Genomic DNA, 25,911 nt, shown 5'->3' on the forward strand with positions numbered 1-25,911 from the left:
AGCTTTGCCTAGAAGTTGTACGTCCAGTTCGTGGCGTTTGTCCACCTGGCATACATCGCGGCCAACTGCGCTACTGGGCTGGTGTTCCGGCGTAGATACACGGCCACGAGGCCTACGATGACGGCCAACCCCGTGGCGGCTACACCCTTCCTGTACACCCAGAGCATCTTCATGAGCTTTTGCCGACGTTCCAAGGCCTTGAGCTCGGCCAACTGTTTTTGAAAGTAAGCGAATCCCTCATCCATGGTCTGTTTCGCGCAACTCTCGACAGATCGTGCTGTCTTCAGAGAGCTCGCCTTGGATATTTTGCGCCATGTTGGCAAAGTTTCGGGAGGGTACCGCTCGTACAACACAATCGTGCTGGCGATCAATGACTCGAGGTCCATCTTCTGCGGAACCTTGGAGAGAATGAGGTGCAGCATGGACGTGTCGTTTTCGTCGTTGTCAAAGAGTTCGTCTCGGCGGTTCAGGACGATCTGGGCAAACATGTAGACACTGAACACTGGCTCGCGGGTGAGAAGGATGTCAAAGAGGCGGGCGATGTCACCGTATGCTTGGATGTCGTGGGCATACATCGTCAGCGTCCCTGCTAGCGCATAGAAGGGCTCTATACCGGACAGGTGGAGCATGAGCTTCGGGTCTGCCGCGTAGAGGATGTCGGGTATTAATCGGAGCTGCGCGATTGTTGGCTCAAGGTTGGTAAGCATGAAGTCTCTTATGCGAAGCACCGAGAGGCGCGAGACCAGCCGGGCGCGCCATGGCGGCTCGAGGACTAGCATGAACACCTGACAAATGTCATGGTAGCCTTGGAAGTAGCAGAGGTACGGGTATCGGCGGAGGACTTCGACAATCAGATCGGACAATTCGCTCTTGTTCTTTTCGAGTTCCGAGTCGGTCTGGTCTATACATTTGGTCAGCTTGCTTGTTACAGCCCGTCAAACACTAGAGCTTCTAGCTGAACACAAATGGTAAAGGACATCCTTACGATTTGGATAGTAAATGAACGCCCTATTGACGTCGAGCTGGACCTGTTCTTCATCCCTATGACGTGGGAGGTCTTTCCATGAATTCTTCTCATCTACACCAGCTGAAACCGTGTCTTTGAAGCTCTCGCTGTCTGTAAGACCAAGGAGTATCGGCCCTGCAACCCACGATATCGTGTTAGCTTCACTAGGATGCAGAATGGGGCAGGGAGCGCGCGATGCCTGGCACGGTTGGCACTAACAAGCTTTCCGGCGCAGATTGTCATTGAGAAATCCCCCTCTAGTGCTGGCAAGACCCTTGAGGGCTTCAATATTCCGCCACTTGCACCCATCGAGTATGTCATCCGTTTTACGACGGCAATCGTCGGTAGCCCCGTACTTTGTTTGGCTGGTGGCCGCTGAGTCAGGGCTACCGGAAGCCTGCTCATCGGCTGCCGGGGCTTTTTCCATGTGTCCGGTTCGGAAGCGGGCGGTGTTGCGTTGCGGAGCGTCGAAGGGTCGATGGGGATACTCGTCTCGGGAAGAGCGTGTGCATTGTGTAGCAACGGGCGTAATGGGTAGCTTTTCGACCTGCAAGGGCAGATGTCGCCTAGCGTTGCGAACGCTGGTTGGCTAAAGATACCCCTGGAGCCGGGCGATCTTGGGCGATCGACTGGAAACGGCACTCGTCGTAGCCGTGGGAGCTGAGGTTGAAATTAGGAGTATTGCACGCCTTCTCGGCCGGCGACAAACCACCGGTTGTAAGCGGGAGGGTTGCAGCAACAGGGGAAACTGAATCCCAGAGCTGTCAGGATGACGGAGTTACCTCCACAGCGGATACTTGTCGCACGTTTCGTAGTGTAGGTACCTACCTAGTGTACTGCTTGGAGCACTTACTGGGGACGCCCAGCCCCGCGATCAGCGGGACGGGACGCACAGGCCAGTCTTAGGTAAGGCGCCAACCCCGAATGGTGGCACAGAACCTCAAGGTTTCGCTTCCACGTTCAAAACATTTGTGCGAGGTACTCAAGGTAGTCATTGAAGAGGCACACCCAGTTCAGTTGGTCCGCCTCTTTCTAGATGCAGAGCAATCCAACAGCTGCATTAGTCAGGACACAATGAGTAACACAAGTAACCGCCCGTTTGTTGCGGCTCGTTGCTCATCCGAGCGCCCCAGGGTTGATCCAAGTAACACGAGCGAGAGGCAGGTTTCCCACTGCTTGAAAGATCAAGGGCGCTCGGAGAATAGAGCCAAGGCTGTCAATCTGACGATTCAGGATCTGACAGGTCGTAAATGATCGATCTGACTCCAGGCAATCGGCGTGGTGTATCTGGGCGAATGCGCCATCCTCAGCATGGCGGCTGTCGCCCAGGAATGCCTTGGATGAAAGTTGTTTCCATTTTAGGCTGAGCGACTCCCCAGTCGAGTATTCAAAGTCATACGTACTCGAATTTTAAGACAAGGCGTCACAATATATATTACGTCCGTAGTCTGGTCCCGGCTCTCCGAAGATACATGGACAGTGTTACCTGGACGAAGCAGACCCTGCAACAAAACAGCCTTGGAGCATATACACAAGCACTCCGTCTCGACTCAACCGTGGCATTACCGGAAAGAACCATAACTCAGATTAGAGATACACGGATCGACAAAGATGTATACCTTGCTTTCTAGGGAGAGTGTGAAGTCGATACTACTAATCGATCGTTTCGACCATACAACCATGAGGCAAACATTGTCCTGTTAGCCCATGGCGATGTGGTTGGGTATTTGGCGTCTCGGGGGAAAGCAGGGAGGTTTCTGGCAAAGTAGCTCTGAGGGACCTAAGTGGTGCAAGATGGAAGACATTATGGGACTAGCCATGCATGACCACGGCTGTTCCAGTTCGAGGGACGCATCCAGCTGGCCGCGCTTACACGAGGCCAATATGTAGGGCGACTAGTTTACCCTTGTGAGTGCTGACATTTAAGAGGCACTAGGGAAAAAACCCGAAGGGTTGTTCGTGGACACACGACCTCTGTCACTTCTGAAGAGCCCGGGATACCCCAGACCAATGCCCTTGGCAAGTTGAACAGTCCGCGCATTGGGACATATTGCGGCGCTCTGATTGATTTCCGGCTTTTGCACCTCAACAGGCTCACTTGGTGGATCCTGTCTAAACCATTTTGAACAGGCAAATAGGTGAGCCAACCAGGCCGCATCCACGTCAAGGCGATCCCCCGATAAATCTGGTAGATGCCAGCGCGAAACGAACGAGCATGGCTCCTGGGCCCCTAGCCGATTGGGTCCCCTTTGGCCCGGCCGATTCGGAGGATCCCAGACCCGCATGTGAGACTCGGTACAGTGACGATGTCCTGATTTGTCCGCTTGTTTCGTCCGTTGAGCCAAGTCTCCTGTGCCCTGCGGGATGGTGTTGGACGAGGGCGTGTTTTCCTCGCCTACTCGAGTGATATCAGCTTGAAAATACTGATACCAGCTAGGCTCACCTGGCCATGGGCCATGATGCCTCGGATGCTCGCAGCAGCTTGTCTTGTTGCGTGAGGTGGAGTCAAGTCGGGACTCGAGGGAAGGATGAGCCAGGGTCACATTTGGCGCCCTCGACGCCCACCTCGCCTGTCACGGCGGCGACAGGTATGCCGCGTATTCTGCAAACCGGCAAAAGAGGCCGAAAGAATTTCATGTCAACGTCGCGTGTGTCTGACACGAGGTAATGTTGTTGTGATTGGGCACTGGAGTGTTTTGGTTGGTGTAGATGAACGTTCCTCCACATCAGTTACATGGTACGGGTCTAGGTAGGATTGGTGGTTGGATGTAGTAAGGCAGGCACGCCGCACGCAGGGCCATTCCCGCCGTCGTTGCATCCAACCAGCACAGACCCCTGATTAAAGCCAGCCTATTTGTCCTATTTTAGCGCCGGGACGTACCCCTCCAGCAGCGCTACTGGAGCCTGTCACCCAATTGTTGAACCATGGCGGTGGTCGACAGAAGGGACGGTTCACGGGTCGACTTCTTCAGCAGCCGTCAGTGTCATCCAGGCCACGTCTCGTTCCTCCAGTCGGGCTTGTCGACCCCGCTTGGATAGGGCTATCTACCTATTGCCTGCCTGCCCGCCCGCCCTGGGCAAGGTGGTGGGCGGAAGCGCACACCTTAGTAAGGTGCCTTGACACCAGTGCAGGGCATTGTTAGTGCTTCAACCCATCACTGACGTTCCATTGCCTTGACTGGCTGAGTCTCATCACAGTGGAGTGAGCGCCTTGTCGAGATGCACATCATGCGTGGTGTTGGACAGAATAGCCCAGCTTGCTTGGCCAGAGAGGGACGTCTCGCCAACCCAACAGGCCTGGGGCTACTTTACCCCACCGGATGCCTTTGAAGGGCATGATCCAGTTGACCAGCATGAGGGCTACTTACCTACATAGTACCTCCCCGGCCATGTATGCACTCACGCACTGTCGTCGGCCGACTCTGGCAAGGTACCGCTCAAAATGATCAGGCAAGGGAAGCCAAGTAAGATGAGATGGGGTCCTCGATTAAGGGCTTCAGGCTTGCCTGCTTTACGCAGTATTACTTGCAGCCGCCCACATCTGTTTCACAGCGGGTTTGCGCATTCATGACCATGTTCAGTTGACTGACTTGACCTGTGCAATCATTGGACGCTTATCCGGACCATCATCGCCTTGATAAAAAAAAATTTGTTAGGAAAAAAAGGTACCTCCTCGCCTGCTAGGAACACCTTCCCTTAGCTTGAGCTTGACGCAACGTGGGGCCCCACCAGCCAGCTAGCTACCTACCTTTGGTACTCTAAAACCAACCTCCGTCCGCTCCGCCTAGCCGTCCCAACTTTTGTTTGGCACGCCTACCTAATTACCTTCCTTACTCACAAGGTTGCTCGGCTCCAGTCACCTTCCTCTCCCAGGGCCAATACAGCTCGTTTCCCAGCTTCCAAGAACACCCCGAAAACGCTATTTGAACGGGTTGGTCTTCAAATCACGAGACTTGGCTCTTGTACCCCGCGTAACTCCGACTGCTTTTGCTCTGATCCTGCGCCGTTCAGCCTCCCTTCAACTTTGCTGTTCCAGGAGCCCCTCAACCATGTTGACCTAAAAGGTTCTTTCGACATGGCCTTTCAGACGAACGTGTTCAGGAATGGAGCCTGGGTGACGGAAACTATCGACCTTCAAACTGTTCTGAGGGGCTCGACCACTACCGCTTCCGCTGCCGCCCCATCACTTCCCGCTCCGCCAAACTGCGGTATCCTAACGAGAACCGTCATCCAAAGCCCCATTGCCCGATGGGTGCTTCCTGCCCGCCTAAGGTCTGCACATCATAATGATGTTGCCTTTGTGGGGGTGAGTCTCCTGCCTTCTCCTTTACGATTGCTTGCTGGCATGTCTGTTCCAAGACCCCCGGGGAGGTCACGCAGGCTATTGTCGTTGCTGCTGCTGCTGCTACTTTTACTGCTGTTTCTGCTCATCTCTTCTCGGTATCATCAAAAACTCATATTTCTAGGACCATTATGTGAGCATCAACGAGTTGCGGAAGGACGGCCAGCTTCAGGAGGTTCTTCGAAAGAGCGACTTCGGTTGCCGAATCCGAAACGCATGTGTCATCGGAAATAAGTACGAGCACTTCCGTGTCGTTGCTGATGAAGCTGGCCCCGACCATATCAAGAGTGAAGATGAAGATGACGACACGCAGATGGCCGATTTTGGCTCCGGCTCCGGCACCGGCGGCTCTCACGGACTGTTGCCACCACACTTGTTGCTCCTAATCCTTGAATCCGGATCCTTCGTCTTCCTCTTCATCAGGAGAGACCTACACGGCAAATTGGAGTTTGTTTCATCGCCTTTCCACAACCCCGCGAGGAGCCTAGGCCATCTAGGCTTCCATGTAGCAGTGGACCCTCGGTCTCGCTACATTGCTGTTGCTGACGCCCAAAACAAATTTGTTGTTTACGAGCTTGAATCCCTGGAAGCCATGGGCGACCAGTATATGCGTCATAAGTCTATTAAACCGGTCAAGACGCATTATCCAAGGGCAGTACAAGGGATGATTCTCAAGATGGAATTTCTCTACCCCCGCCCCGAGGATGAGCATCATGTTATTCTCCTTCTCATTCTTGTTAAAGGCGACAGGTCAAAGATGGTCACGTATGAATGGGAGCGCGGGGACGACCTTAGTCAGGTTTTTGCCGAGGAGAAACGTGGCCACCGTATAGCACCAGAGCATCGCATGCCGCTGTTGATCATTCCTTTGACAGTGAGGAGCTCCTTCTTCGCAGTTTCCGAGAACGCCCTTGGCATCTGCAAAGATCCCCTTCAAGGCCCTCCGGATATCGAGACGATCAACCCAGTCAGTCACCCGGCGACCTCTGTCCATCATGGAACTGGCGTCCCGCTTTGGACAGCTTGGGATAGACCGGTACGAAGGCGGCGCTACTACGACACAAAAGATCTTATTTATTTAGCCCGAGAGGATGGAGTGATTGTCTTCTTTGAGTTCAATGCGACCGACATCCTCGGTGCTGCTATGAATGTTGGCAACTGCAACTGCAATATCTCCACTGCTTTCACCACGATGTACGACGCGTATTCAGATGTTGCCATTGTTGCTGGGGATTCCGGGCCTGGAATGGTCTTTCAGGTATGTCATGGTACAAGTGTTGTTGGAACGCAGCTGTTAATGGCCCCAAACAGCTCAAACCTAGAGAGCCACTGGTCGAACTTGGAACCATACCAAACTGGTCATGTGCTATTGATTTCGTGACTACAGATGCTCTGGCTACATGGAACCCTGATACTGGACCTCGGGGGAAGGCAGTCGTGCCCTGGCGAGAACGAACATTGGACCATTTGACAGCATCGGACAAAGTTCTTTGCTCATCTGGGAACGGGCCTCAAGGGAGCATAACAGAACTACGTTACGGACTTCCTGCTAATATCATCTCATACTTCGAGCCGTTGCCTACAAGAAGAGTCTGGGTTTTTCGCACAACGCACGCCAACTGGCCGTACCAGATGTTGATGGCAAGCCCTGGCACCTCTGATATATTGCTTGTGTCCGCGGACCTCTCATACGCGGATATGGCGGAGCCTGAGGCGGTCCAATTTGACACAACATCTCGAACGCTCGCAGCAGCCCAGAGCCCGGATGCAACAATTACTCAAATATCCGAGAAGTGCATAGCTATCATAAGCTCTGATCATAGGTATGTCGCTAGGCTGTCAAGGCAAATGTGGAAAATATTCGCAAGACAAATTGTCTACGTTGCCCGCACATCATTTCATGTTCCTTTACTGGAACATAGATTTAGGACCCAGGCAACCTGCGTATCTCATTCCAGCATGAATTATTGTTCTTCGGCAATCAAGTCCATGGATGGATGGTACTGACGACTCTAGCAGTTCGAAGCACGAGTTCGATGGTTTCCCCGGCTTAGATGGAATAGCAGAGCATGCGGCTGTCAGAGGTAACTGTGTCTGTGTGTCAACATTTGCACAGGCTTGCTTCAAAGTCCACGCTTTTCGCACTAGCGCCACTGCCGTGTCTCTCACTCAGACTTTTGCGGTTGACGGTGAGGTGACTTGCCTCACGCTCTGCTGTATCGATGGGCGAGAATGCATAGTGGCCGGGCTATGGCGACATAACAGTCCTTGGCTAGCCATATTTACGGCCGACGGGTCGGAGGAGTCGCCCGAGCTGATACGGCTGGATACTGGTGGGGCTGTCTCTTCATGAGGAGTAGTTACGGCAGCTAATGTGTTGATTCATGACAGATGATGCAGCATCCAATGCGGACAACGGAGATGCCATGGACATACCATCAACCATCGAGCTTATCAACACCATCGTGGTGGTAGCAGAATCCACGCAGCAGACAAGCTTGGCTCTGGGGTCTCGCAGCGGCCATTTAATAACAGTCCAACTCAGTGGCACCGCCCCTTTTCATCGTCGCATATTCGGAGAAAGGCTGGGTGCGGCTGCGCTCGAGGTACTTCCTGTCGACGAGCCGTTTCTTCCTGGATCCGTGCTGGTCTGTTGTAACGATGCCTTGCTTCTTTTGCGGGACTTCCAAGCTAGGCGACCAGGTCGCTTTGCGACCAGGCATCGTGTCTGGGTAACCGACCTGAAGCACCCGGCAACGGCATCGGTACCCGTCATCTCCGCTGCAAGTATACCAACTGATCAAGGCGGTAGCAATCGAATACCGCTGGTTCTTTTGTCTGGAGAGCGCATGTCATTCACGGAGTTGTACTTGCAAGCTGGACCGGTGCCCAAGCGGCTGCCGCTACCTGGGACGCCCGTCAAGTTGTTGTACTCCCAGACGCTTCAGTGCTTGGTTGTTGCAGTGCAGATTGGACAGCAGCCGACCATACTTTTCATGGATCCCGAGACGGGAGAAGATCTCTCCTTGCCACAGGACAAACACGGCAACGTGACAACATTCATTACCGGCATGGGAAATCAAGGGGATAGGATACACGCGGTTTACGACTGGCTGTTCGCAAGAGACGGCATGACGTTTCACTACCTCATCGTTACAACGGCAGGGGGTCGCCTACTGTTAGTCGCTCCGAAGAAAGAAGAAAGTCGAGATCCCGAGGGCAACCGAAGAACAAGAATACGATTTTCCACCAAGTATAGGATGAAAGAGGCGGCGCCAATATACTCAATTGTCGGAGACGACGACGGCATCGTGTACTGCGCCGGAAATGTACTTCACTGGGACGTCCTTGACGCCGTAGAGAAGAAGCTGGTGCGAAAGAAGAGCTACGGGCTGAATTCCCCCGCCATCTCACTGCGGGTGGTGAACGGTAAGATCTACGCGCTCACTCTCAGCGACTCTTTGGTGGTCATTGATCACAAGTTGGAACATGCACATGGCGACATGACACAAATCCACGCGGATCAAGTGACACGGAAAGCGAACCACTTCTTCGATGTCGGGGATGGTGCAGACGAACAGCTGGCCTGGCCGGTGACCCTGCTCGCCGGCATGGATCGCTACTTTACAGCAGTCTGGACTCCCTGGCAAGAGCCCGGAAGAGAGCTGGAGCTTGTTGCTGAGGGGAGGTTACCAGCTAGTGTGAGGAAACTCCAACGAGGACATGTGCGGCCCGAGTGGGTGGCAACGGAACAGACACCACGATACGGCAGCATACCCAGCACGGTAGATGGGGCCGATGTGCTGGGTGTCTGTCTGGACGGATCCGTACTGCACTTTAGCCTTGTCAACACACAAGCATGGCGCTTCCTTCGCCTTGTTGAGAATCTGGCCTTGAGGAGTCGAGAGCTGTTTCCATACAGCTACGAAGTGTCGCTCATCGATGATGAGGAGTACGACGCGGAAGCAAAGGAGACACCAAAATCAATGAAGCATATCGACGGCGATTTACTTCAACGGTGCGTCGACAACAGGGCGTTAGAGAACATAATATCGGAAGACAGCGACATTGACTTGTTGCGAGAATACCTCGACGATCTGGAGGATGGGAAGTGGACGGCGCCTTTCCAAGACGCCAATGACATCTCGAGGTACTTTGACTTGGCGTACGATATCCTGGATTACTACCTGGCTCCTGTTCTTTGAGTCACAGCAATGAGCATGATGGTTGATGATTGGGAAGACGAGGCTCTAGGATGTGTCATTGGAGTAAGCGTTGGAGTACGAGTCATTAGGCTAGACGAGGGAGTCATCATCCCTCTCCGCGGGCGAATCCAGCTTGCCTTTTCTCAAGGTGGTAAACCAATGGACGCTCCCGACACTATATGGTGAAGGATCGAAATTGATTAGATAATAAGATAACCGCCCTCACGTACAGCGTGGTGGGCAAGACAACCAACAACGACAACAATGATAGGCGAAGCTCTCACACTCTCTCCGAAACATCTCAACCGCAAAGCTCACACCAGGTTGTGGGGAAAGAGGAACGAGCATGGGTAGCTCGGTGTGTAAGTGTGGGCAGTGCGTGCAGTTTGGTCGGAGTGGACGACACTTGATGGAATTTTTGTTCGCACAGTGAGTGGGTGATTCATGTCATCTGCCCTAGGTTGACTAACGTGCAATGTGGTTTTTTTTGGGGGGGTTTTTTTTTTCGTCTGTTACAGCGGCGTCATTAGGCCCCCAACCAAGAGATAGGTACCTAAATCACCTTGCCCAGCCTATGCCGCCGAGGTACCTTCCACAAGACGCGTAAAACACAGTGCAAAAGCTCAGGCAGAACTAAGCCCCACACCGACTTTGCTGGCGCCCAAGAAACCGTTACAGTGTAAAGTGCCACGGTGCGGCACGTACTGCGCACCACCGCACGACTGCGCAGGGTCTGATTCTGATTCTGAATACTGCCCCAAACCAGACTTTTGCCCCGCATTGAAACTTGCCTACCTGCTGCCCGTCCAGGTTGCTCGACAGAATACTGTCCAACGGCCACCGTCTCTCTTTCAACCCAGACATACAGACGTATCGTATCGTCCGTATTATGTCGCATCGGCCCCAGTGCAGCGGACAGAATCGCATTCAGGACTTGGTTTTCTCGCCATCCCATCTCGTACTTCGTTGAAGAAAAGGCCTTCCTTCGCGAGCCACCCAAGAAACGCTACCCCACCCATCCTGGGGGATTTCCATTGATTCTCTGCCGTCGCTCACTGCTTGATATCGCCCACACCACAACCGCCAATTTTTTTTTGGGGCACACCTCTCTTCGCAAAGTCACCCCAACTGAGTTGACAGTGTTCAACATCGACTACTGCCAATATGCCGCCCAAGAAGAAGGGAAACAAGGCTCGCGCCAATGACGATTGGGAGAATGATCTTGGCGAGACCATCGCCCCCGCCGGCGCCACCCCAGAGGCTGATGCCGAAATGCCAGCCGAAGAGGAGGACGAGGGCGGTGTCGGTGGCCTGATGGCCACCATGCGCAAGAACAGGGAGAAGAGAAAGAAGAAGGGCATCGAGGAGCCAGCCGTCGAACCGGAGCAAGAACCCGAACCCTCGCCCAGTCTTGCCGAGAAGGCTCCTCAAGAAGCGACCATGGACGACGAATTTGCTTTGCCCGAGAAGAAGGGCAAGGGCGGCAAGGGCGGCAAGGGCAAGCAAGCTGCTGCCCCGGATGCCGACGATGATGGAGACGGTTCCAGCCGCGTGCTGACCAAGGCCGAGAAAGAGAAGTTGAAGAAGGAGAGGGAGAAGCAGCGTAAGAAGGAGCAGGTAAGCTCATAACATCACGGTGCCTAGCTATGAACGCTTTACTCATTGTGTGATGCACAGGCTGCGAAGAAGAAAACTCCTGCCCCTGCCCAAAAGGCTGCCGAGCCCGCCAAGGCAGCTCCCGAGAAGAAGGAATCCCCGACCATCGCTGCTACCCCTGCACCCGTGGAAGAGAAGGGTGGCAAGAAGAAGAAGCTTCCTGCCCACCTTGCCTTGATCCAGAAGCAGCAGGAGGAGCTCCGCCGCCAGCAAGAGGAGCATGCCCGTATGGCCGAGGAGGAAAAGGCCAAGATTGAGGAAGAGGAGCGCCGCCTGGAAGAGGAGAACAAGCGCAGAGAGGAGGCAAAGGCTCTCAAGAAGCAGAAGGAAAAGGAGAAGATCGAGCAGCTCAAGAAGGAGGGCAAGTTCATGACCAAGGCACAGAAGGAGGAGAAGGCACGCAACGAGCGTAAGCTCCAGCAGATGCTTGCTGCTGGTATCAAGGTCGGTCCCGCCGATGAGAACGGCGAAGCCGAGAAGAAGAAGAAGGTTGTCTATGAAAGCAGAAAGAAGGGAGGCCGCAAGGCGCAAGACAAGGTAAGCTTCACGCAACTCGTACTGCGCAACCCTGATGCTAATACAATTTCTTGCAGATTGATGAAGATAAGGCCCTTGCCGAAGCCGCCGAACGCGCCAGACAGGAAGCTGAACGCCTCGCCAAGGAGGCCGAGGAGAAGGCAGCAAAAGAAAAGGCCGAGGCCGAGGCCGCTGAGGCCAAGAAGAAGGCAGCCGAAGTCAGCGATCTGGAGGACGACTGGGAGGCTGCTGCCGCTTCTGATGACGAGGATGTCAAGGACAGCTGGGATGCTGAAACTGATGATGAACAAGAGAAGAAGAAGAAGGCCGAGTCCCAGGAGAAGGACGACAAAGACGAAGACGACTCTGAGTCCGAATCCGAATCCGAGTCTGACGACTCCGAAGACGAGAGAGCGACGGCGGCTCGTCAAGCCGAACTTCAACGAAAGAAGGAGGCCGCCGAGCGCCGTGAGAAGGCCCACCAGGCTGCGCTGGCCGCCAGATCCAAGGACAATCTCCGCTCTCCCATTTGCTGTATTCTGGGCCACGTCGATACCGGAAAGACCAAGCTTCTCGACAAGATTCGACAGACCAACGTGCAAGAGGGTGAAGCTGGTGGCATCACTCAGCAAATCGGTGCTACTTACTTCCCGGTCGAGGCCATCAAGCAAAAGACGGCCGTCGTCAACGCCGACGGCGCCTTCGAGTTCAAGGTTCCCGGTTTGCTGGTAATTGATACCCCCGGTCACGAGTCCTTCTCCAACTTGCGTTCTCGTGGTTCATCTCTCTGCAACATTGCCATTCTCGTCGTCGATATCATGCACGGTCTTGAGCCCCAGACTTTGGAGTCTATGAGAATGCTCCGTGAGAGGAAGACTCCTTTCGTCGTTGCCTTGAACAAGATCGATCGTCTGTATGGCTGGAAGAAGGTTGACAACAACGGCTTCCAGGAGAGTTTGGCTCTGCAGCCCAAGGGTGTCCAGAACGAATTCAAGAACCGCCTGGACCAGACCAAGCTCGCCTTTTCCGAGCAGGGTTTCAACGCCGAGCTCTTCTACGAGAACAAGTCCATGGCCAAGAACGTCTCCCTTATCCCCACCTCTGCCCACACCGGTGAGGGTATCCCTGACATGCTCAAGCTCATTGTCCAGCTTACTCAGGAGCGCATGGTCGGATCTCTGATGTATCTCTCCGAGGTCCAGGCTACCGTTCTCGAGGTCAAGGCTATCGAAGGTTTCGGTATGACCATTGACGTCGTCTTGTCCAACGGTATCTTGCGCGAAGGCGACAGAATAGTCTTGTGTGGTGTGGAAGGGGCCATTTGCACAAACATTCGTGCCCTGTTGACACCGGCACCGCTCCGTGAACTGCGTCTCAAGTCCGCTTACGTACACAACAAGGAGGTCAAGGCCGCCTTGGGTGTCAAGATTAGCGCCCCTGGTCTTGAGGGTGCCATTGCCGGTTCTCGCTTGATGGTCGTTGGCCCTGACGATGACGAGGACGACATCATCGACGAGGTCGAGGCCGATCTCGCGACCTTGTTCAGCCGAGTCGAGAAGACTGGCCGTGGTGTTAGTGTGCAGGCGTCGACGCTTGGTTCCCTCGAGGCCTTGCTGGATTTCCTCAAGGACTGCAAGATTCCTGTCGCCAACGTTGGAATCGGCCCGGTGTACAAGCGCGACGTCATGCAAGCTGGTATCATGTTGGAGAAGGCGTCAGACTTTGCTGTCATGCTCTGCTTCGACGTCAAGGTTGACAAGGAGGCGCAGTCTTACGCTGACGAAGTCGGCGTCAAGATTTTCACCGCAGACATCATCTACCATCTCTTCGACTCTTTTACCAAGCACATGGCCGACCTCCTGGAGAAGAAGAAGGAGGAGTCCAAGATGTTGGCTGTCTTCCCCTGCGTGCTCAGCACGGTCGCTGTTTTCAACAAGACCAACCCCATCGTTGTTGGTGTTGACGTCGCCGAAGGCCAGCTGAAGATCAATACTCCGATTGCGGTTGTCAAGACAAACGCCGTTACCGGTGTGAAGGAGGTCATCAACTTAGGCAGAGTGTAAGTTTCATCCACCCCTCCTCGTGTTGCGATTCCATGACCCTAACCTTTCGTCTCCTCACTTCTAGGACATCAATCGAACGTGACCACAAGCAAATTCCCGTATGCAAAAAGGGACAGCCCTCAGTCGCCGTCAAGATCGAAATGGGCGGCCACCAGCCGACGTACGGTCGCCAGCTCGAGGAGTCTGACACTTTGTACAGTCTGATCTCGCGTGCCAGCATCAACACCCTCAAGGAGTTCTACCGCAAGGAGGTGACCAACGACGAGTGGCAGCTTATCATCAAGCTCAAGCCCCTCTTCGACATCAACTAAATCAAGGATCAAGTCTGCGAAGGCTCGGTCGTGTCGAGGCGTGCCTTGGCTGTATTGCATGACGAAGTGGGTTTATTTGACAGGGAAGGGACAGCACAAAAGGAAAAGGGGAAAAGGGGAGGAGGGCCGGGATCCTCGCGATTAGGCAAGGGATGATGGATAGATGGATGAATGGATGGATGGATGAATTTATAAAAAGAAGACGTGTTTTTTTATGTATGCTCTTCCATTTCTGCCCCCGTCTTTCCACGGCTCCCAAAAGCATCCAGCTCGCGATAATTCCGAACGTCATGAAATTGCAACAAGGTAGAAAATATCATGTTTTTTATATTCTCTTTGGCGCTTTCTCAACGTGGCAGGCATAACATGTGTGTGGCTAGATCCTCATATCATGCGCCCCGTGGTATCCACTGTTTATTGTGTACATCTCATGGCCCGGCTGCGATATGTGTCTCAGAGGGGGCTGGATGGGTATGAGGGTCAGGCAACTTCGTCTCCCCTCCGTCCAGTCTGTGAACACCCACGAGCGGATTCTAATCCGGGTCATTGGACAGTGGCCGTATCGTTCGGGTTAAAAACCTTCTGTAGCGAACGTAGGGCTTCTCTTGAGTGTCAATGATTATGGTGATGATGTAGATTGCTCTACCTATATATGCATATATAAATACACGCAAACGCGCATCAAAAGGATCACGTTCAGCAGGAGACAACGGTAGGCTTGGATATCATCAAACTTCAAGTCATATCTCTCATTCCATGATAACCGTCGAAGCTGCTCTAGCCTTATAACCCTATGCTAACCCGAAAGGAACCACAGCTTGGGTCTATTCTATCATCTTCGTTATTTCTCTCGCTTTTCCCCTTCTCTCGTGTTCAGAAATCTGCCAAGGTCACGGGATTCTATTTCGTGCCCTCACCAGCCTCCTCGACCTCGGGCTTCGCACCATCGGCGTCCGTCATCTCCTCATCCTTGGGGGCCTGGCTGCCCTTCTCCGCCTCGCCGGCCTTGCGGGCCTCCTCCTCGGCGGCGCGCTTGGCAGCCTTCTCGGCATCTACCCGCGCCTGGACGGCTTGGCGCTCCTCCTCGACCTTGTCGAAGTGGCGCTGGACGATGGGACCGGCCATGGCCCGGATCTCGTCGATCTTGGCAATGTACACAGCCTTAGTCGCATCTTCACCGTCGTCGTAGAGCCAGTCCTGTTCAAGAAAGTTAGCGGCCTGTAGATGGTGACAAGTTAACCTAACATGCAATGGAACGTACCTCGCTCTGCTCGAGCTTCTCCTTGATCTTGGTCTTCTCCTCGTCACTGGCAAACTCGGCGTACTGGTCGTCGAGCTTGTTACGGAGGTCGTAGATGTAGGTCTCGAGCTCGTTCTTCTTCTCCTCCGTATCGGCGACAAGCTTGTCTTCCATGACCATGGCCGACTCCTTCTCGAAGAGGGAGGTCCTTGCTGGCTCTGAAAGAGATGCTGTGCCGCTGACAATCGGGAGGTCGCCCTTGCGGACCTGCTTCTTCACCTTGCGAGTCTTCTTGGGGGCATCATCCTTGTTGTCGGTCTCCATGGCCTTAGGGGATAAATACGTTAGCTTTGAGATCTTTTCATCTTCGACGAATGCGCTAGGAGGAAAAGAACGAGACTCGGGGGCGACATTGTGGCGTCGTCGCTTCAGCGGCGACTCCTCGTTATTGCCGGCCACAACAGAAGGCACATCTTTGGGATGAGACACAGCAACACTCACATCGGGGTCCTTCTTCTCTCCATCCTTCTCCGACTCCTCCTTGATCTCCTCCTCGACCTCCTGGTCCTCGACGTAGTAGCCGCTCTCGACGTTGAGAACGCCGTGGATGTTGACACGAGCCTTAAGCTTGCAGACCATGAAGTCATCCTTGCCATCGGCCTTGACGCCCTTGACGGAGAAGCGACCGATCCAAGGGTTGATCTTGCCAGGAAGCTCCTGAGGTTTGGCGTAGCGAGCCTCGAGGTCGAAGGGCTGCTTGCGGTAGAAGGTGAGAATCTTGGTGGACGGCAGGACGTTGCCTCGGTTGAAGACAGTCAAGCTGGTGTCCTCATCAGGGATATCGGGAGCCTTCTCCCAGGCGAACTCGATGGGGTAGCTCATGATGTCCTGGACGGTGAAGTCGCGGACTCTGAAGACAGGCGACAGAATGGCGCAGCTGAAAGCGGCGCCACGGGCAACAGCCTCATCCTGGTTCAGGGTGAAGGACAGGGGCTTGCCGAAGAAGGCCTGGATTCTCTCCTTGAGGGCGGGGACACGGCTGCCACCACCAATGACCTCGATGACATCGATGTCGTCCTTGGTCAGCTTGGCTTCGGCAAGAGCCTGCTCAAGAGGAACGTGAACACGGGTGAGCAGAGGCTCAACCATGGCCTCGAACTCCTGGCGGGTAATCATGGCGGAAACGTCGATGTCGTTCATGATGGACTCAATGTTGACGGGGGACTGCTGGTTGGCGGACAGAATCTTCTTGCACTTCTCGGCAGCGGCGATCGTGCGGGCCATGGCGCGGCCATTGCTGTGGATGTCGATCTTGTACTTGCCCTTGAACTCCTTGCCCAAGTGGTCGACGAGGGCCTTGTCAAAGTCACGGCCACCAAAGTGGCGGTCGAAGGCAGTGCCCTTGACGGCCAGCTCGCCCTTCTTGAACTCAACGATAGAGGCGGTGTAGTTGCTGTGGCCAATATCAATAAAGGCAACGCGGCGGGGCTGCTCCTCAGGGGCGGGGAGGTCGAGCTTCGTGATACCCCAGCCAAGAGCGGCAGCAGTGGTGTCGTTCATGAGGCGGAGGAGCTTCAAGCCAGCAATCTCGGCGGCATCAATGAGGGCGCGGCGCTGGATGTCGGTGAACCAGGCGGGCACGCTCATGACCAAGTCGGAGACGGGGAGCTTCAGCTCGTTGGCCGTCGTCTGCTTAATCTTGCTGAGGTACATGGCGATCAGTTGAGTGTTGGTGAACTTCTCCTTCTTGCCCAGGTACGAAACCTCGGCGCCGACCTGGCCGTTGACATCGACGAGAGGAGCGGTGATGTATTGTTGCTCGATCTGGACATCGGGGTCGGAAGCGGTGCGTCCGGCGAGACGCTTGATGCTGCTGACAGTGTTCTTCAGGTTGGAGATTTCTTGCGTCTTGGCACTCTCGCCGAGGTATCGCGACTTGGGGCCGAATCCGACAACGGACCTGCGGATGGCAATCAGTATAGCTGTACTTGTGATGCTTTTGCATGTCGGCAGAGGAAAGAAGGGGGTTGTACGTACGGTGTGGCGCGGTTGGAGACCTCATTGCAGATCTAGAAGCGAATGTCAGTGGTTGTACTGTCGCAAAATCTCTTTTGGAGGGGGAGGGGCAAATGTTGGGTACGCACCACATCGACGCCGCGATTTCTGGCGACGGCAATGACCGTCTTGAGGGTTCCGAAATCGACACCTGCAAAAGGAAAAGACGAGTCAGCAAGACGTCACCATGGGACGATAAAAGACAGCAAAAAGGGCGAGGGCGGAGAGGGAGCGCAAACGTACCAACGACACTCATGTTGGGCGGTAGTTAAATCCTGTGCGAATTGTCAACAAGGGTTGTCCAGCGGACTTTGAGGGGAGAATGGTGGCGGGGTTGCACTCACAACAAGGCTTCTGAGATAAAAACAGGTATGATGAAGTCGAGTCGGGTAGAGTGTGATATTCCGACTTGCTAAGAGGGTATTTGCAAGCGGTCGAGTCGAGGATCGTCTCGTCAAAGGTTTGGAGGGGAGATAAACAAAATCCGGGCAAATGCAAGGTTTAAGAGTTTGTCAATATGCAAGAGAGCCTGAAGGTGGGATGTGTGGGAGTGGGAAAAAAAGTTGCAGTGCGCAGTTCCCTTCTAGCGTCAAGTTTGGCCGGGAGTAGTAATACTGTGAGGAGGATGGATGTGAGGCAAGGTACAGAGGTACCTGGAGGCAGGGACTAGGTAGCGGTAAGGTACGTGGCCAACTTTACTGTGTTGTGTGCTGTGCTGTGTTCTGTAGGTACGGTGAGGCAGGGCGTTCGTAGTGTGACGCTCGCTCTCTGTGGAAAAAAAAAGTGCCTTACGGTAGGCGGGACTGAGCTGGAACCGGGCTGCCCCGCTAGAATTTTCAACAGGTGCCCGCTGATATATTAGTGGGTGCCGAATGGGAAAGAAGATTCTCCTTCGTTCTCTGTCGTTCCTCCCACCCCCATGCCCACTACCCAGTGCCCACGTCTCTCGTCACTCCTCCAGCCCTGCCCCTCCATTTCTCCTCCGCCCCTCCACCCCTCACTTGTCCCATCTCCAACTGGCTGCAGAGCCTGGTACGTAAGGCAAGGCAAGGCAAGGCAAGGCGGAGAGGACATGGTGGACTCGACTCGTTACTTCCACGTATGTACCTTTACCGTTTGTTTCCTTTCTCCGTCCGTTTAGTGTAGTGTAAAAAGAAAATAATGAAACCACCAGCCCACCCCCGTTGCCCAATTCAAGAACCCAATCAATCCCGTGAGACTGGCTCACTCGGCTCTCGTCCAAGCTGGAGTCTCGACTCGACTCAAAACGTTGTCAGGGGTCCCTCATCTATACAAGTCAAGAGCCATTGAGTTTCGGCCTAAAAGCTCCGAGCCAACTGGCTGACACAGCGTCGCCCTCTTTCCAGAAGTGTCTTCCCGCCGCCCAAATGCTTTCTCAAGCCAAGTTGCATGTAAGATAGGTAGGTACATACATAATACACGACAAACCGACACACCCTGCAGCCCACTCGAGTTATCTAATCTAATCTTGGCGACACCCCACCATTGGGTAATGCATTCGGTCCAAGGCTCGATAATTACCATATGCATCCCCCCAGACTTTCCATGTTTACCTAAGTTGCTACCTCAGACGCCCAATCCCCGGAACGAAATCACCGGTCAAAAGATGGGGAGCCATGCAGGACCTTCGACAACCAGCAGACCTCAGGCCTTCATATGTGCTTCCACCAGCAATCCTGTGACATCGTTAGCTCCCGAAATGGTCTCTTGGCTCGCCATAACTCACCCCTCCTGCGGTATACATTCATCGTTCCCTGCGTATTCCTGCAGTGTCATCATCTCTCATTACTCAATTGTCACCAGCTTCCAAGAATCCAACTGCCTCTAAGCGGCATTGCATTAGGTAACTCTTGCTAATAACTGTCCGGCTAGTGATATTTCCCTCCTCGCCAGCGTCCATGTAACCAAACTCTCTCCTTCTTTCTCCTTCTTCTTGCTTTACATTGCTGGCGTGTGGGCACAACGATCTGGTTATACAAAGGAATGAAAATAATGTTGCCCACACATCCGTCACCCTGTTATCTCGTCTTTGGCACCCTTCCACTGCCAAATCTTACGTACGCAAACATCCCTTCCGTCGCACGGGCTTGTTGCCTTGGCCTTGGCCGCTCTATCGTCCGCCAGTGGGCGAGGGATCGCGGCTATTTTTGCCGCCGCTGGAGCTCTCGCCCTCGGACTGGACGTCTTCAAGCGGGATGGTACGCACAAGACTAGCACGGGCAAGTGGGCTGCGCCCGCCCCTTGCTGAGTGCGTCGCGCCCATCCCTTGCCTCGGCGGCGCGCCTTCTCCGGATCTCGGTGGGGAGAGGCCGTTGTCAACGTTGCCCGTGTCCACATTGTCCGTGTATTCTTGGCCTGCGTCCAGGGGATCAGGAGCATCCTTAAACCCGCCACGCTTTATCTCAGCATCCGAGTATTCGTAAACTTGACCGGACTGCTGGGCACCAAAACGTTTCGAGTTGGCCAGAAACTGGTTGAACTGGCCCTGCTGTGCGAGCTCATACTTTTTCCTGTCCTCGTCGCCCATAATACTCTCCACGCGGCGAGGCATATAGACCGAGTTACCAGCAGTCTGTGCCGACACCATACTGTCGAACGAGTCGCGCGATTGCAATGCCCACGCAGGACCAAACCCACTTGGACCAGTGCGGTTGACAGTGGACTGGGCGTCGCTTGGATTGACATAATATCCGCTCGATGTCTTCTCTCTGGCAGCAAAGCGTCCCTCGATGTTGGGTGGCGGCTGGACGACGCTGTGTTTGCGGCCAACAGGCCCCATGACGCCTTTGCCCCCAGCGATGCTCTCCTTCCTGGCCTCTGCAGCGGGAATGAAGGTTTCCGGCACGACATTGAGAACGTCCCCAGACTCCTCGGCTTTTTCAATGGCCTCCTGGGCAGTAGTGGAGTCATCGGCAGTGGCAGCATCGGCTCTAGGCCCTCCCCACGTCCTCTGGCCAGCGGTGAAGATGCCATAGACCATGTAAAACCAGTTGAAAAAGGGGTTCAGAATGAACATGACTGGGTAGAGCCAAATCTTGAATCTCCTGAGCTTGGCACCGAAGTACAGCATCATAAGCCAGTTGAGTCCGAGAGAAATGGCAATGAATCCAACCGGCAAGTTCTCAACCTTCTTGGACGTGGTGATGATGGCCAGTACCATGATGAAGAACAGGAGAGCGGTGGTACGAATGGTGTTCTGCATAAATCGGACGAGAACCAGGATGGGGTATCTCTTCCAGAGACGCCAATCAGTAAGCATACACACCTCGTTGGAGAGGAAACCTAGGAACCAACGTCGGCGTTGCTTGATGAGTGACGCCATGGTCTGGACGGCCTCGGTCTTGCAAAAGGCGGATGTGCACATCTGGATCTGATAGCGCTTCTTGGCACCAATCATGAACAGATGGGTAAGCCAGCGATCCTCGCCCAAATGACACTTGGCGAAATCGAAAAGATCCTCGCATTGCTCGGCTTTGTCTGCGAAATAGTACTTGGCCATGCGGCGGAAGGCAGAGAATCGAAGCATCGTCAAAGCTCCGGGAAGGCAGGTAACGGCACCACAGCCTGACTCAACGGTACGCTCGAAAAGTTGGCCGTGGATGTACTCCATGTCTTGCAGCAGGGTGATCAAGCTGTGCTTCTTAGTCGTAGACGTGATAACACCCGTCATGGCCAACATGTCTCTTGGGTTGCCAGGGCTCAGTTCCATGTCGAAGACAAAGTTCTGAAGGCAGGTAGGATCGAGGATACAATCGGAGTCGATGAAGAGAATGAAGAGGTTATCGTTTCTTTGGAGGTAGTGCTCGTAAACCTTGTCGATGAGTTTGAAAGTTGCCTTCTGGCAATGGCGCTTTCCGCCGTGGGGGAAACGGGAAATGGTAATGCGTGCAGATTTGTAGGTGACGTCGATACTCTTGGGGTATGTCTCTAGGGTCAACGGGACGCCCATCTTGTCGAGGGTGTTGAGATACAACTCGTCCTCCTGGTCACCGTCGAAGGACAAAAAGACGTGGATGCACGACGGGGGGTAATCGCAATCGACAACTGAGTTGACGGCTGTTACAAGGACATCCGGATCTTCCTTGTAAATGGGCATGACAATGACGACTTTGGGCGCCGATGTTTCGTCGAGGACCTGCTTGATTCTCTTCGCCCTACCGAGCTGGTTGGTGACCAGCTGGTAGATGCAGAACAGCCATGGGACGGTCAACAAACCAGCAAAACTCCAAAACGCGAACCATTGGAGAACGTGAACCATGTTCTCTGGCCATAACTTTACGACCACACTGGGCAGCGGCAAAGTGACGATCATAATCGGAAGGAAAATAGCTCTGGTGACGGTTAGCACGTCGGCAATGCCCTCAAGAAATTCGCATGGTGTTTCTCACCTGAAACATGTGAATAGGATGCCAACAACTACCGCCAGGACTCTAATAGTCCAATGCTCGGCCTTGAGGAAGACCTTCCAGAGGCAGTACAAGAACGCGGCAATCCACAGAAACCATTCAAGAATGGCCGCCAGCATCACTATGCCGACGATGACAGTGTAGACAATCTAGATATGTCAGCTGAAGGGAACCGAGAATGCCTAATAGAACAGCTCACGTCTTTGGTCGCCCAAAACTCCTCGTCCGCCATTTTGAGGAGGTAATCGAGTCGCTCTTTAAGTGTTGAGGGCTAGTTGAAAAAGCTATACAGGCCTGATTGGCAAACCCAGAAGGGCAAGAAGCCGGCGCAAATTTTCCCCTCGGTCAATCCAGGAAAACCCAACTCGCGGTGAAGGAAACGGGATGGTGCAGATTCAATGTAGTGCCGTCGGGAGGTTGCAGCTCGCTTGCTCGGTGCGTACTATATTTGAAGAGTGACTCCTCGGATCCAGTGGGATGGACGAGTCGGGCTCGAATTGCTACTCGAGACGTGACGTCTAGACAGATGGATTGCCTCCGAACAGAGTGGATGGTCTCGGTGCGGTCGCTGTCCCCCAAGGCGTGAATGCGAGCAACGTTGCCCTTTTGTCGACGGTATGTTAGTTCAAAGCACCTTCGATGGACCAGGTGAGGAGGCGACTCACTTCTCAAAGCCCACACGTCCTCTCACCTTGGCCTCAAGTACCACAGGATCACTCGCAACAGCTCAAGTGGACTTTATGAGGTCAACCAGAGCATCATCGATGTAGATCAGCAGAGGTGGACAAAGAGACCGTAGGCGATGGTGACTAAAAGATGCGCTGAGGGGATAATCGGATGACAGGAAGTGATGGCTGACTTATTGTCTTCTTAAGAAGTCCTGGGCCGGACGTGGGGCGCGACGGAAAGGGAAAGGGAGCCAAAAACGGAGGAGGCGCGAACGGGGCTCGAGGCTCGATAGAACCGCGCCCGGCTTGGATCGATCCGGTACCTCACACACAGACTTACGGATTCTAGACGGCCTCGTCGGAGGGTAGGATATGCATATGAGCAGCCCGAGACGAACAAGCAGGCACTAGACATGCACTGACCAGGTAGTTGTTGGGTGGACACCGATGCCAGGCTAGAGGGCAATGTGATGCAGATGGCCGTCCGATTTCACATATGGACAGGCTTTTGGAATGGAACCGCGGCTGGCTGGTGATTCGAGGAACAATCTGTACGCATCTCGGGTCCCGGAGGTGTGTCTGCACCTTGTTGGACGCCTTCGGCTTCTTCTGTCCAGGAGCAATGACGGGCAGGCTGCCGTCGTGGATATGGCCTGGTCCAGAAATGCAGCATGTTTCTCTCTGGAGAGAGCAAGCACATACGTTGTGCCAGCTGGGCCCTGGTCCCCGGGCTAGTTGCCTCGTGTCTTCAGCTTCCCACGCAGGCGGAGTTTTGACGAAATGCCAGCCACTGCCAGACTCGGGGCTCCTCCTCGGCCCTGTTATCCTGTCTTGCGTTGCGATCATTGAAGAGATGGGGGATGCATCCAATGGAAGCGGTAGCCAGGCAAAAGCATATTGGAGCAAAATGCGACTTTAGTCATCATCTGTGGAATGCACAGCCCAGCCGAGACCAGGAGACTCTTCAGCGCCCCTCCTCTTGGTTTACGTCAAGGCCCAACCAAGCAGGCCATAATAGAATGCGACGAGAGCGGCAGGTCAACGGGGAAAGGACATCCAAGCAGTGTGGGACGTGGAAAGTAGGCGAGGAGCTTTAGTGTAATCCAAAGCAGGGAGTGGCGCCTTTTGCCTTAGCTAAGGCAAGCTACCACCGTGCCTTACCTCGAGGTCGAGGACTAGAACGAGGAAGGTCATGGTCTGTGAAGCTCGAGGGATCAGACTAGCTACTAGGCGGGTCAATCCAACGGACCCATCGAGGTCGGCTAGTTGGCGAAGCTGTATCACCGATGCTCATTGCATGGCAATGATGGAACAGAGGAAGGAACGGACCGCCAGAGAACCACCGGCCTGAACATTGCATCGCGATCGCACAAAGGAGGGCGCCGAATGGTTCAGGACGAAGCATCTTTAGTATATACCTTGATGACCCAATGTGTAGATTTCATCCTTCAACCGCGCGGTTGCCATAACCTCTTTTTGTCAGCATTGTGTTTCCCGTCCGAAGCTTCAGCTAACAGAGTGCCGGGACCTCGTCCCATGTATCACCACACTCGTTCATTTGGAGTGTGCCTTTGGCGATGTGATTGGCCGGTCCAATTTTGACAATCGATGGGTCCTCAGTGGCACTAGCCGTGGCGCTAAAACGGGCTGGGCGATACAAGGCAGCAGGGGTGCCCAATCTTGCAGGCGAAGATCCCGGCAGGTATGGGGAATACATTCCCCAGTCATCATCCACTTCACCTTTCCTGCCCTCACCTTGCGCCAACCTTACTTCACTTCTGGTGACGATTCCGTCGTGGGGAGAGAATGCCCCTGGGGAAAGAAGGGGGCAAAGATTGAATTCTGCGTCATCAATGCCATGTATACCGTCGCATCTGAAACCCGTGCATTGGACACCTGACTTCCAGATCAAATCGTTGTTACGACTAAACTCGGTCCATCGCCATTAAATCCTTGCCTAAACATGCCACCTGCAACAAGACAGACCATTCCTCGCTCGTTGCACCCGCTTTGCAAACCCCTTTTTTGCTTTCCCTCTGGACGATCCCCCATGTCGCCATGATTGGCGTTCATCTGTGGAGATGTCGTGGTACCATATCCTCTCCAGAGACGTCCGAGGACGTCCGAGCAACCTTGGGACCAGCCGGAATGTGGTATTATTGCAGGATAGGTACACTGAGACGACGGCGGGGAAACGCAACCATCCATGGAACCCCCCACTCAACCCTCTCGGAACGAAGCCGCAGAGCTCGTTTGCGGCCTCAGCCTGCTAACGATCGTCCGCTACTGCTGACTTGAGTTCCACCGTTGTGGCTAGTAGCATAACTACCATCGCATGCCTCCATTTGCTGATGGCACCTACGGCCCATTGTCTCTTCTCGGCGCTGGATGGTAATACATGTGGCCAACTCTGCCAAGTGTCCGGAGCCCTCACGACGTCTCCCTCTGTTTGCGGCTCCCGATCAAAATAGCTCTCATAGTCCCTACATTGGACGAATGGACGGGCGTCCCGAGCAGACGCGGCCGGTATCCGGACCTGCCAAGGTGCCATGCTCAGCCATATCAAACTGCCTCAATCGATTCTAACAGCCGGCCCTGTTTATCTCCTGCGCCGCCAAGGTTTTCAGCATACTTTATACATGCATGAAACCTCCGAGAATACACTTCAACCCTGCTTGCCACCGTCCAGATGTTCGGGCAACCACTGACCTGGGTTGGCGTCTACCACGTCCCCGTACCCGAACGCCAGTCCCATCGCGTAGCAACAATAGAACAGCAACACACGTTGTCGGGACGTCTCCTGGAGAAAAAGTAGCGAGCTTCCCCAAGACATGGTTATTGTCACTGTCGCTGAATACTCAACATCGGTTTTCTTTCCCAAGATGAAACAAAGCATGACGCTCTCCTGGAAACTGTTCCAACTGAAACGTGCACTTCGCATATCCTCACATCTCTAGTCAAATGCCTGCAAAGAGGCACCATCGCGTTATATCCGAACTAATAGCGTCCACGCACACACACACACACACACACACACACACACACACACACACACACACACACACGCACATTCCAACCCAACCCACCCCACCCTTCTTCCGCTGCAAAGCCACACCCGCAACCGGCGTGTCTAAACCTTTGGCTCACTGAGTCAATGTGCAAATCGCCCCCAGGACCGGAATGTCATCTACATCGACATAACGGTAACTAAGGCCACCACAGTCACATCATTGTATCCGGAGAAGTAGTGCCCGGTTGAAATCCCACCTAGGTTTCGTCTCGCGTTTACGTATGCGGGTTGCCTGAATTCTCTGAAATCACTACTATTTTCTCCTTCCCTTTCTGTCTTCCTGTCTATCTCTCCCACACTCTCTCGCTATGGAATGGAATGAATGTTGTGATTCTCCTGCATGATCAAGGGT

At 54.0% G+C, this 25,911-nt stretch overlaps 5 protein-coding genes across 5 annotated transcripts; 2 read left to right on the forward strand and 3 right to left on the reverse strand.

Annotated features, from left to right (window-relative positions):
* Window positions 1–8: 8 nt before the first annotated feature.
* On the reverse strand, window positions 9–1,433 carry EsH8_VIII_000752 (GTPase-activating protein GYP8; the record flags this gene model as incomplete). The annotated part of the gene is made up of 3 exons (XM_083269794.1): window positions 9–901; window positions 986–1,141; window positions 1,226–1,433. The coding sequence occupies 3 exons, from the start codon at window positions 1,431–1,433 to the stop codon at window positions 9–11; spliced, it is 1,257 nt and encodes a 418-aa protein (XP_083129562.1).
* Window positions 1,434–5,081: 3,648 nt separating this feature from the next.
* EsH8_VIII_000753 (mono-functional DNA-alkylating methyl methanesulfonate N-term-domain-containing protein) lies at window positions 5,082–9,553 on the forward strand (the record flags this gene model as incomplete). The annotated part of the gene is made up of 5 exons (XM_083269795.1): window positions 5,082–5,312; window positions 5,473–6,606; window positions 6,660–7,171; window positions 7,368–7,681; window positions 7,740–9,553. The coding sequence occupies 5 exons, from the start codon at window positions 5,082–5,084 to the stop codon at window positions 9,551–9,553; spliced, it is 4,005 nt and encodes a 1,334-aa protein (XP_083129563.1).
* Window positions 9,554–10,717: 1,164 nt separating this feature from the next.
* Window positions 10,718–14,099, forward strand: EsH8_VIII_000754 (translation initiation factor eIF5B; the record flags this gene model as incomplete). Its single annotated transcript, XM_083269796.1, has 4 exons — window positions 10,718–11,170; window positions 11,231–11,746; window positions 11,803–13,784; window positions 13,853–14,099. 4 exons carry the CDS (start codon window positions 10,718–10,720, stop codon window positions 14,097–14,099), a joined length of 3,198 nt encoding a protein of 1,065 aa, XP_083129564.1.
* A 900-nt stretch (window positions 14,100–14,999) lies between these two features.
* EsH8_VIII_000755 (heat shock protein 70 family) lies at window positions 15,000–17,650 on the reverse strand (the record flags this gene model as incomplete). Its single annotated transcript, XM_083269797.1, has 6 exons — window positions 15,000–15,296; window positions 15,361–15,666; window positions 15,841–17,299; window positions 17,377–17,408; window positions 17,484–17,545; window positions 17,638–17,650. The coding sequence occupies 6 exons, from the start codon at window positions 17,648–17,650 to the stop codon at window positions 15,000–15,002; spliced, it is 2,169 nt and encodes a 722-aa protein (XP_083129565.1).
* Window positions 17,651–19,525: 1,875 nt separating this feature from the next.
* Window positions 19,526–22,053, reverse strand: EsH8_VIII_000756 (chitin synthase D; the record flags this gene model as incomplete). The annotated part of the gene is made up of 3 exons (XM_083269798.1): window positions 19,526–21,746; window positions 21,804–21,970; window positions 22,021–22,053. The coding sequence occupies 3 exons, from the start codon at window positions 22,051–22,053 to the stop codon at window positions 19,526–19,528; spliced, it is 2,421 nt and encodes an 806-aa protein (XP_083129566.1).
* Window positions 22,054–25,911: the final 3,858 nt, after the last annotated feature.

Source organism: Colletotrichum jinshuiense, chromosome 8 (assembly GCF_051148585.1).
Source record: "Colletotrichum jinshuiense chromosome 8, complete sequence".
NCBI classification, from domain to species: domain Eukaryota; kingdom Fungi; phylum Ascomycota; class Sordariomycetes; order Glomerellales; family Glomerellaceae; genus Colletotrichum; species Colletotrichum jinshuiense.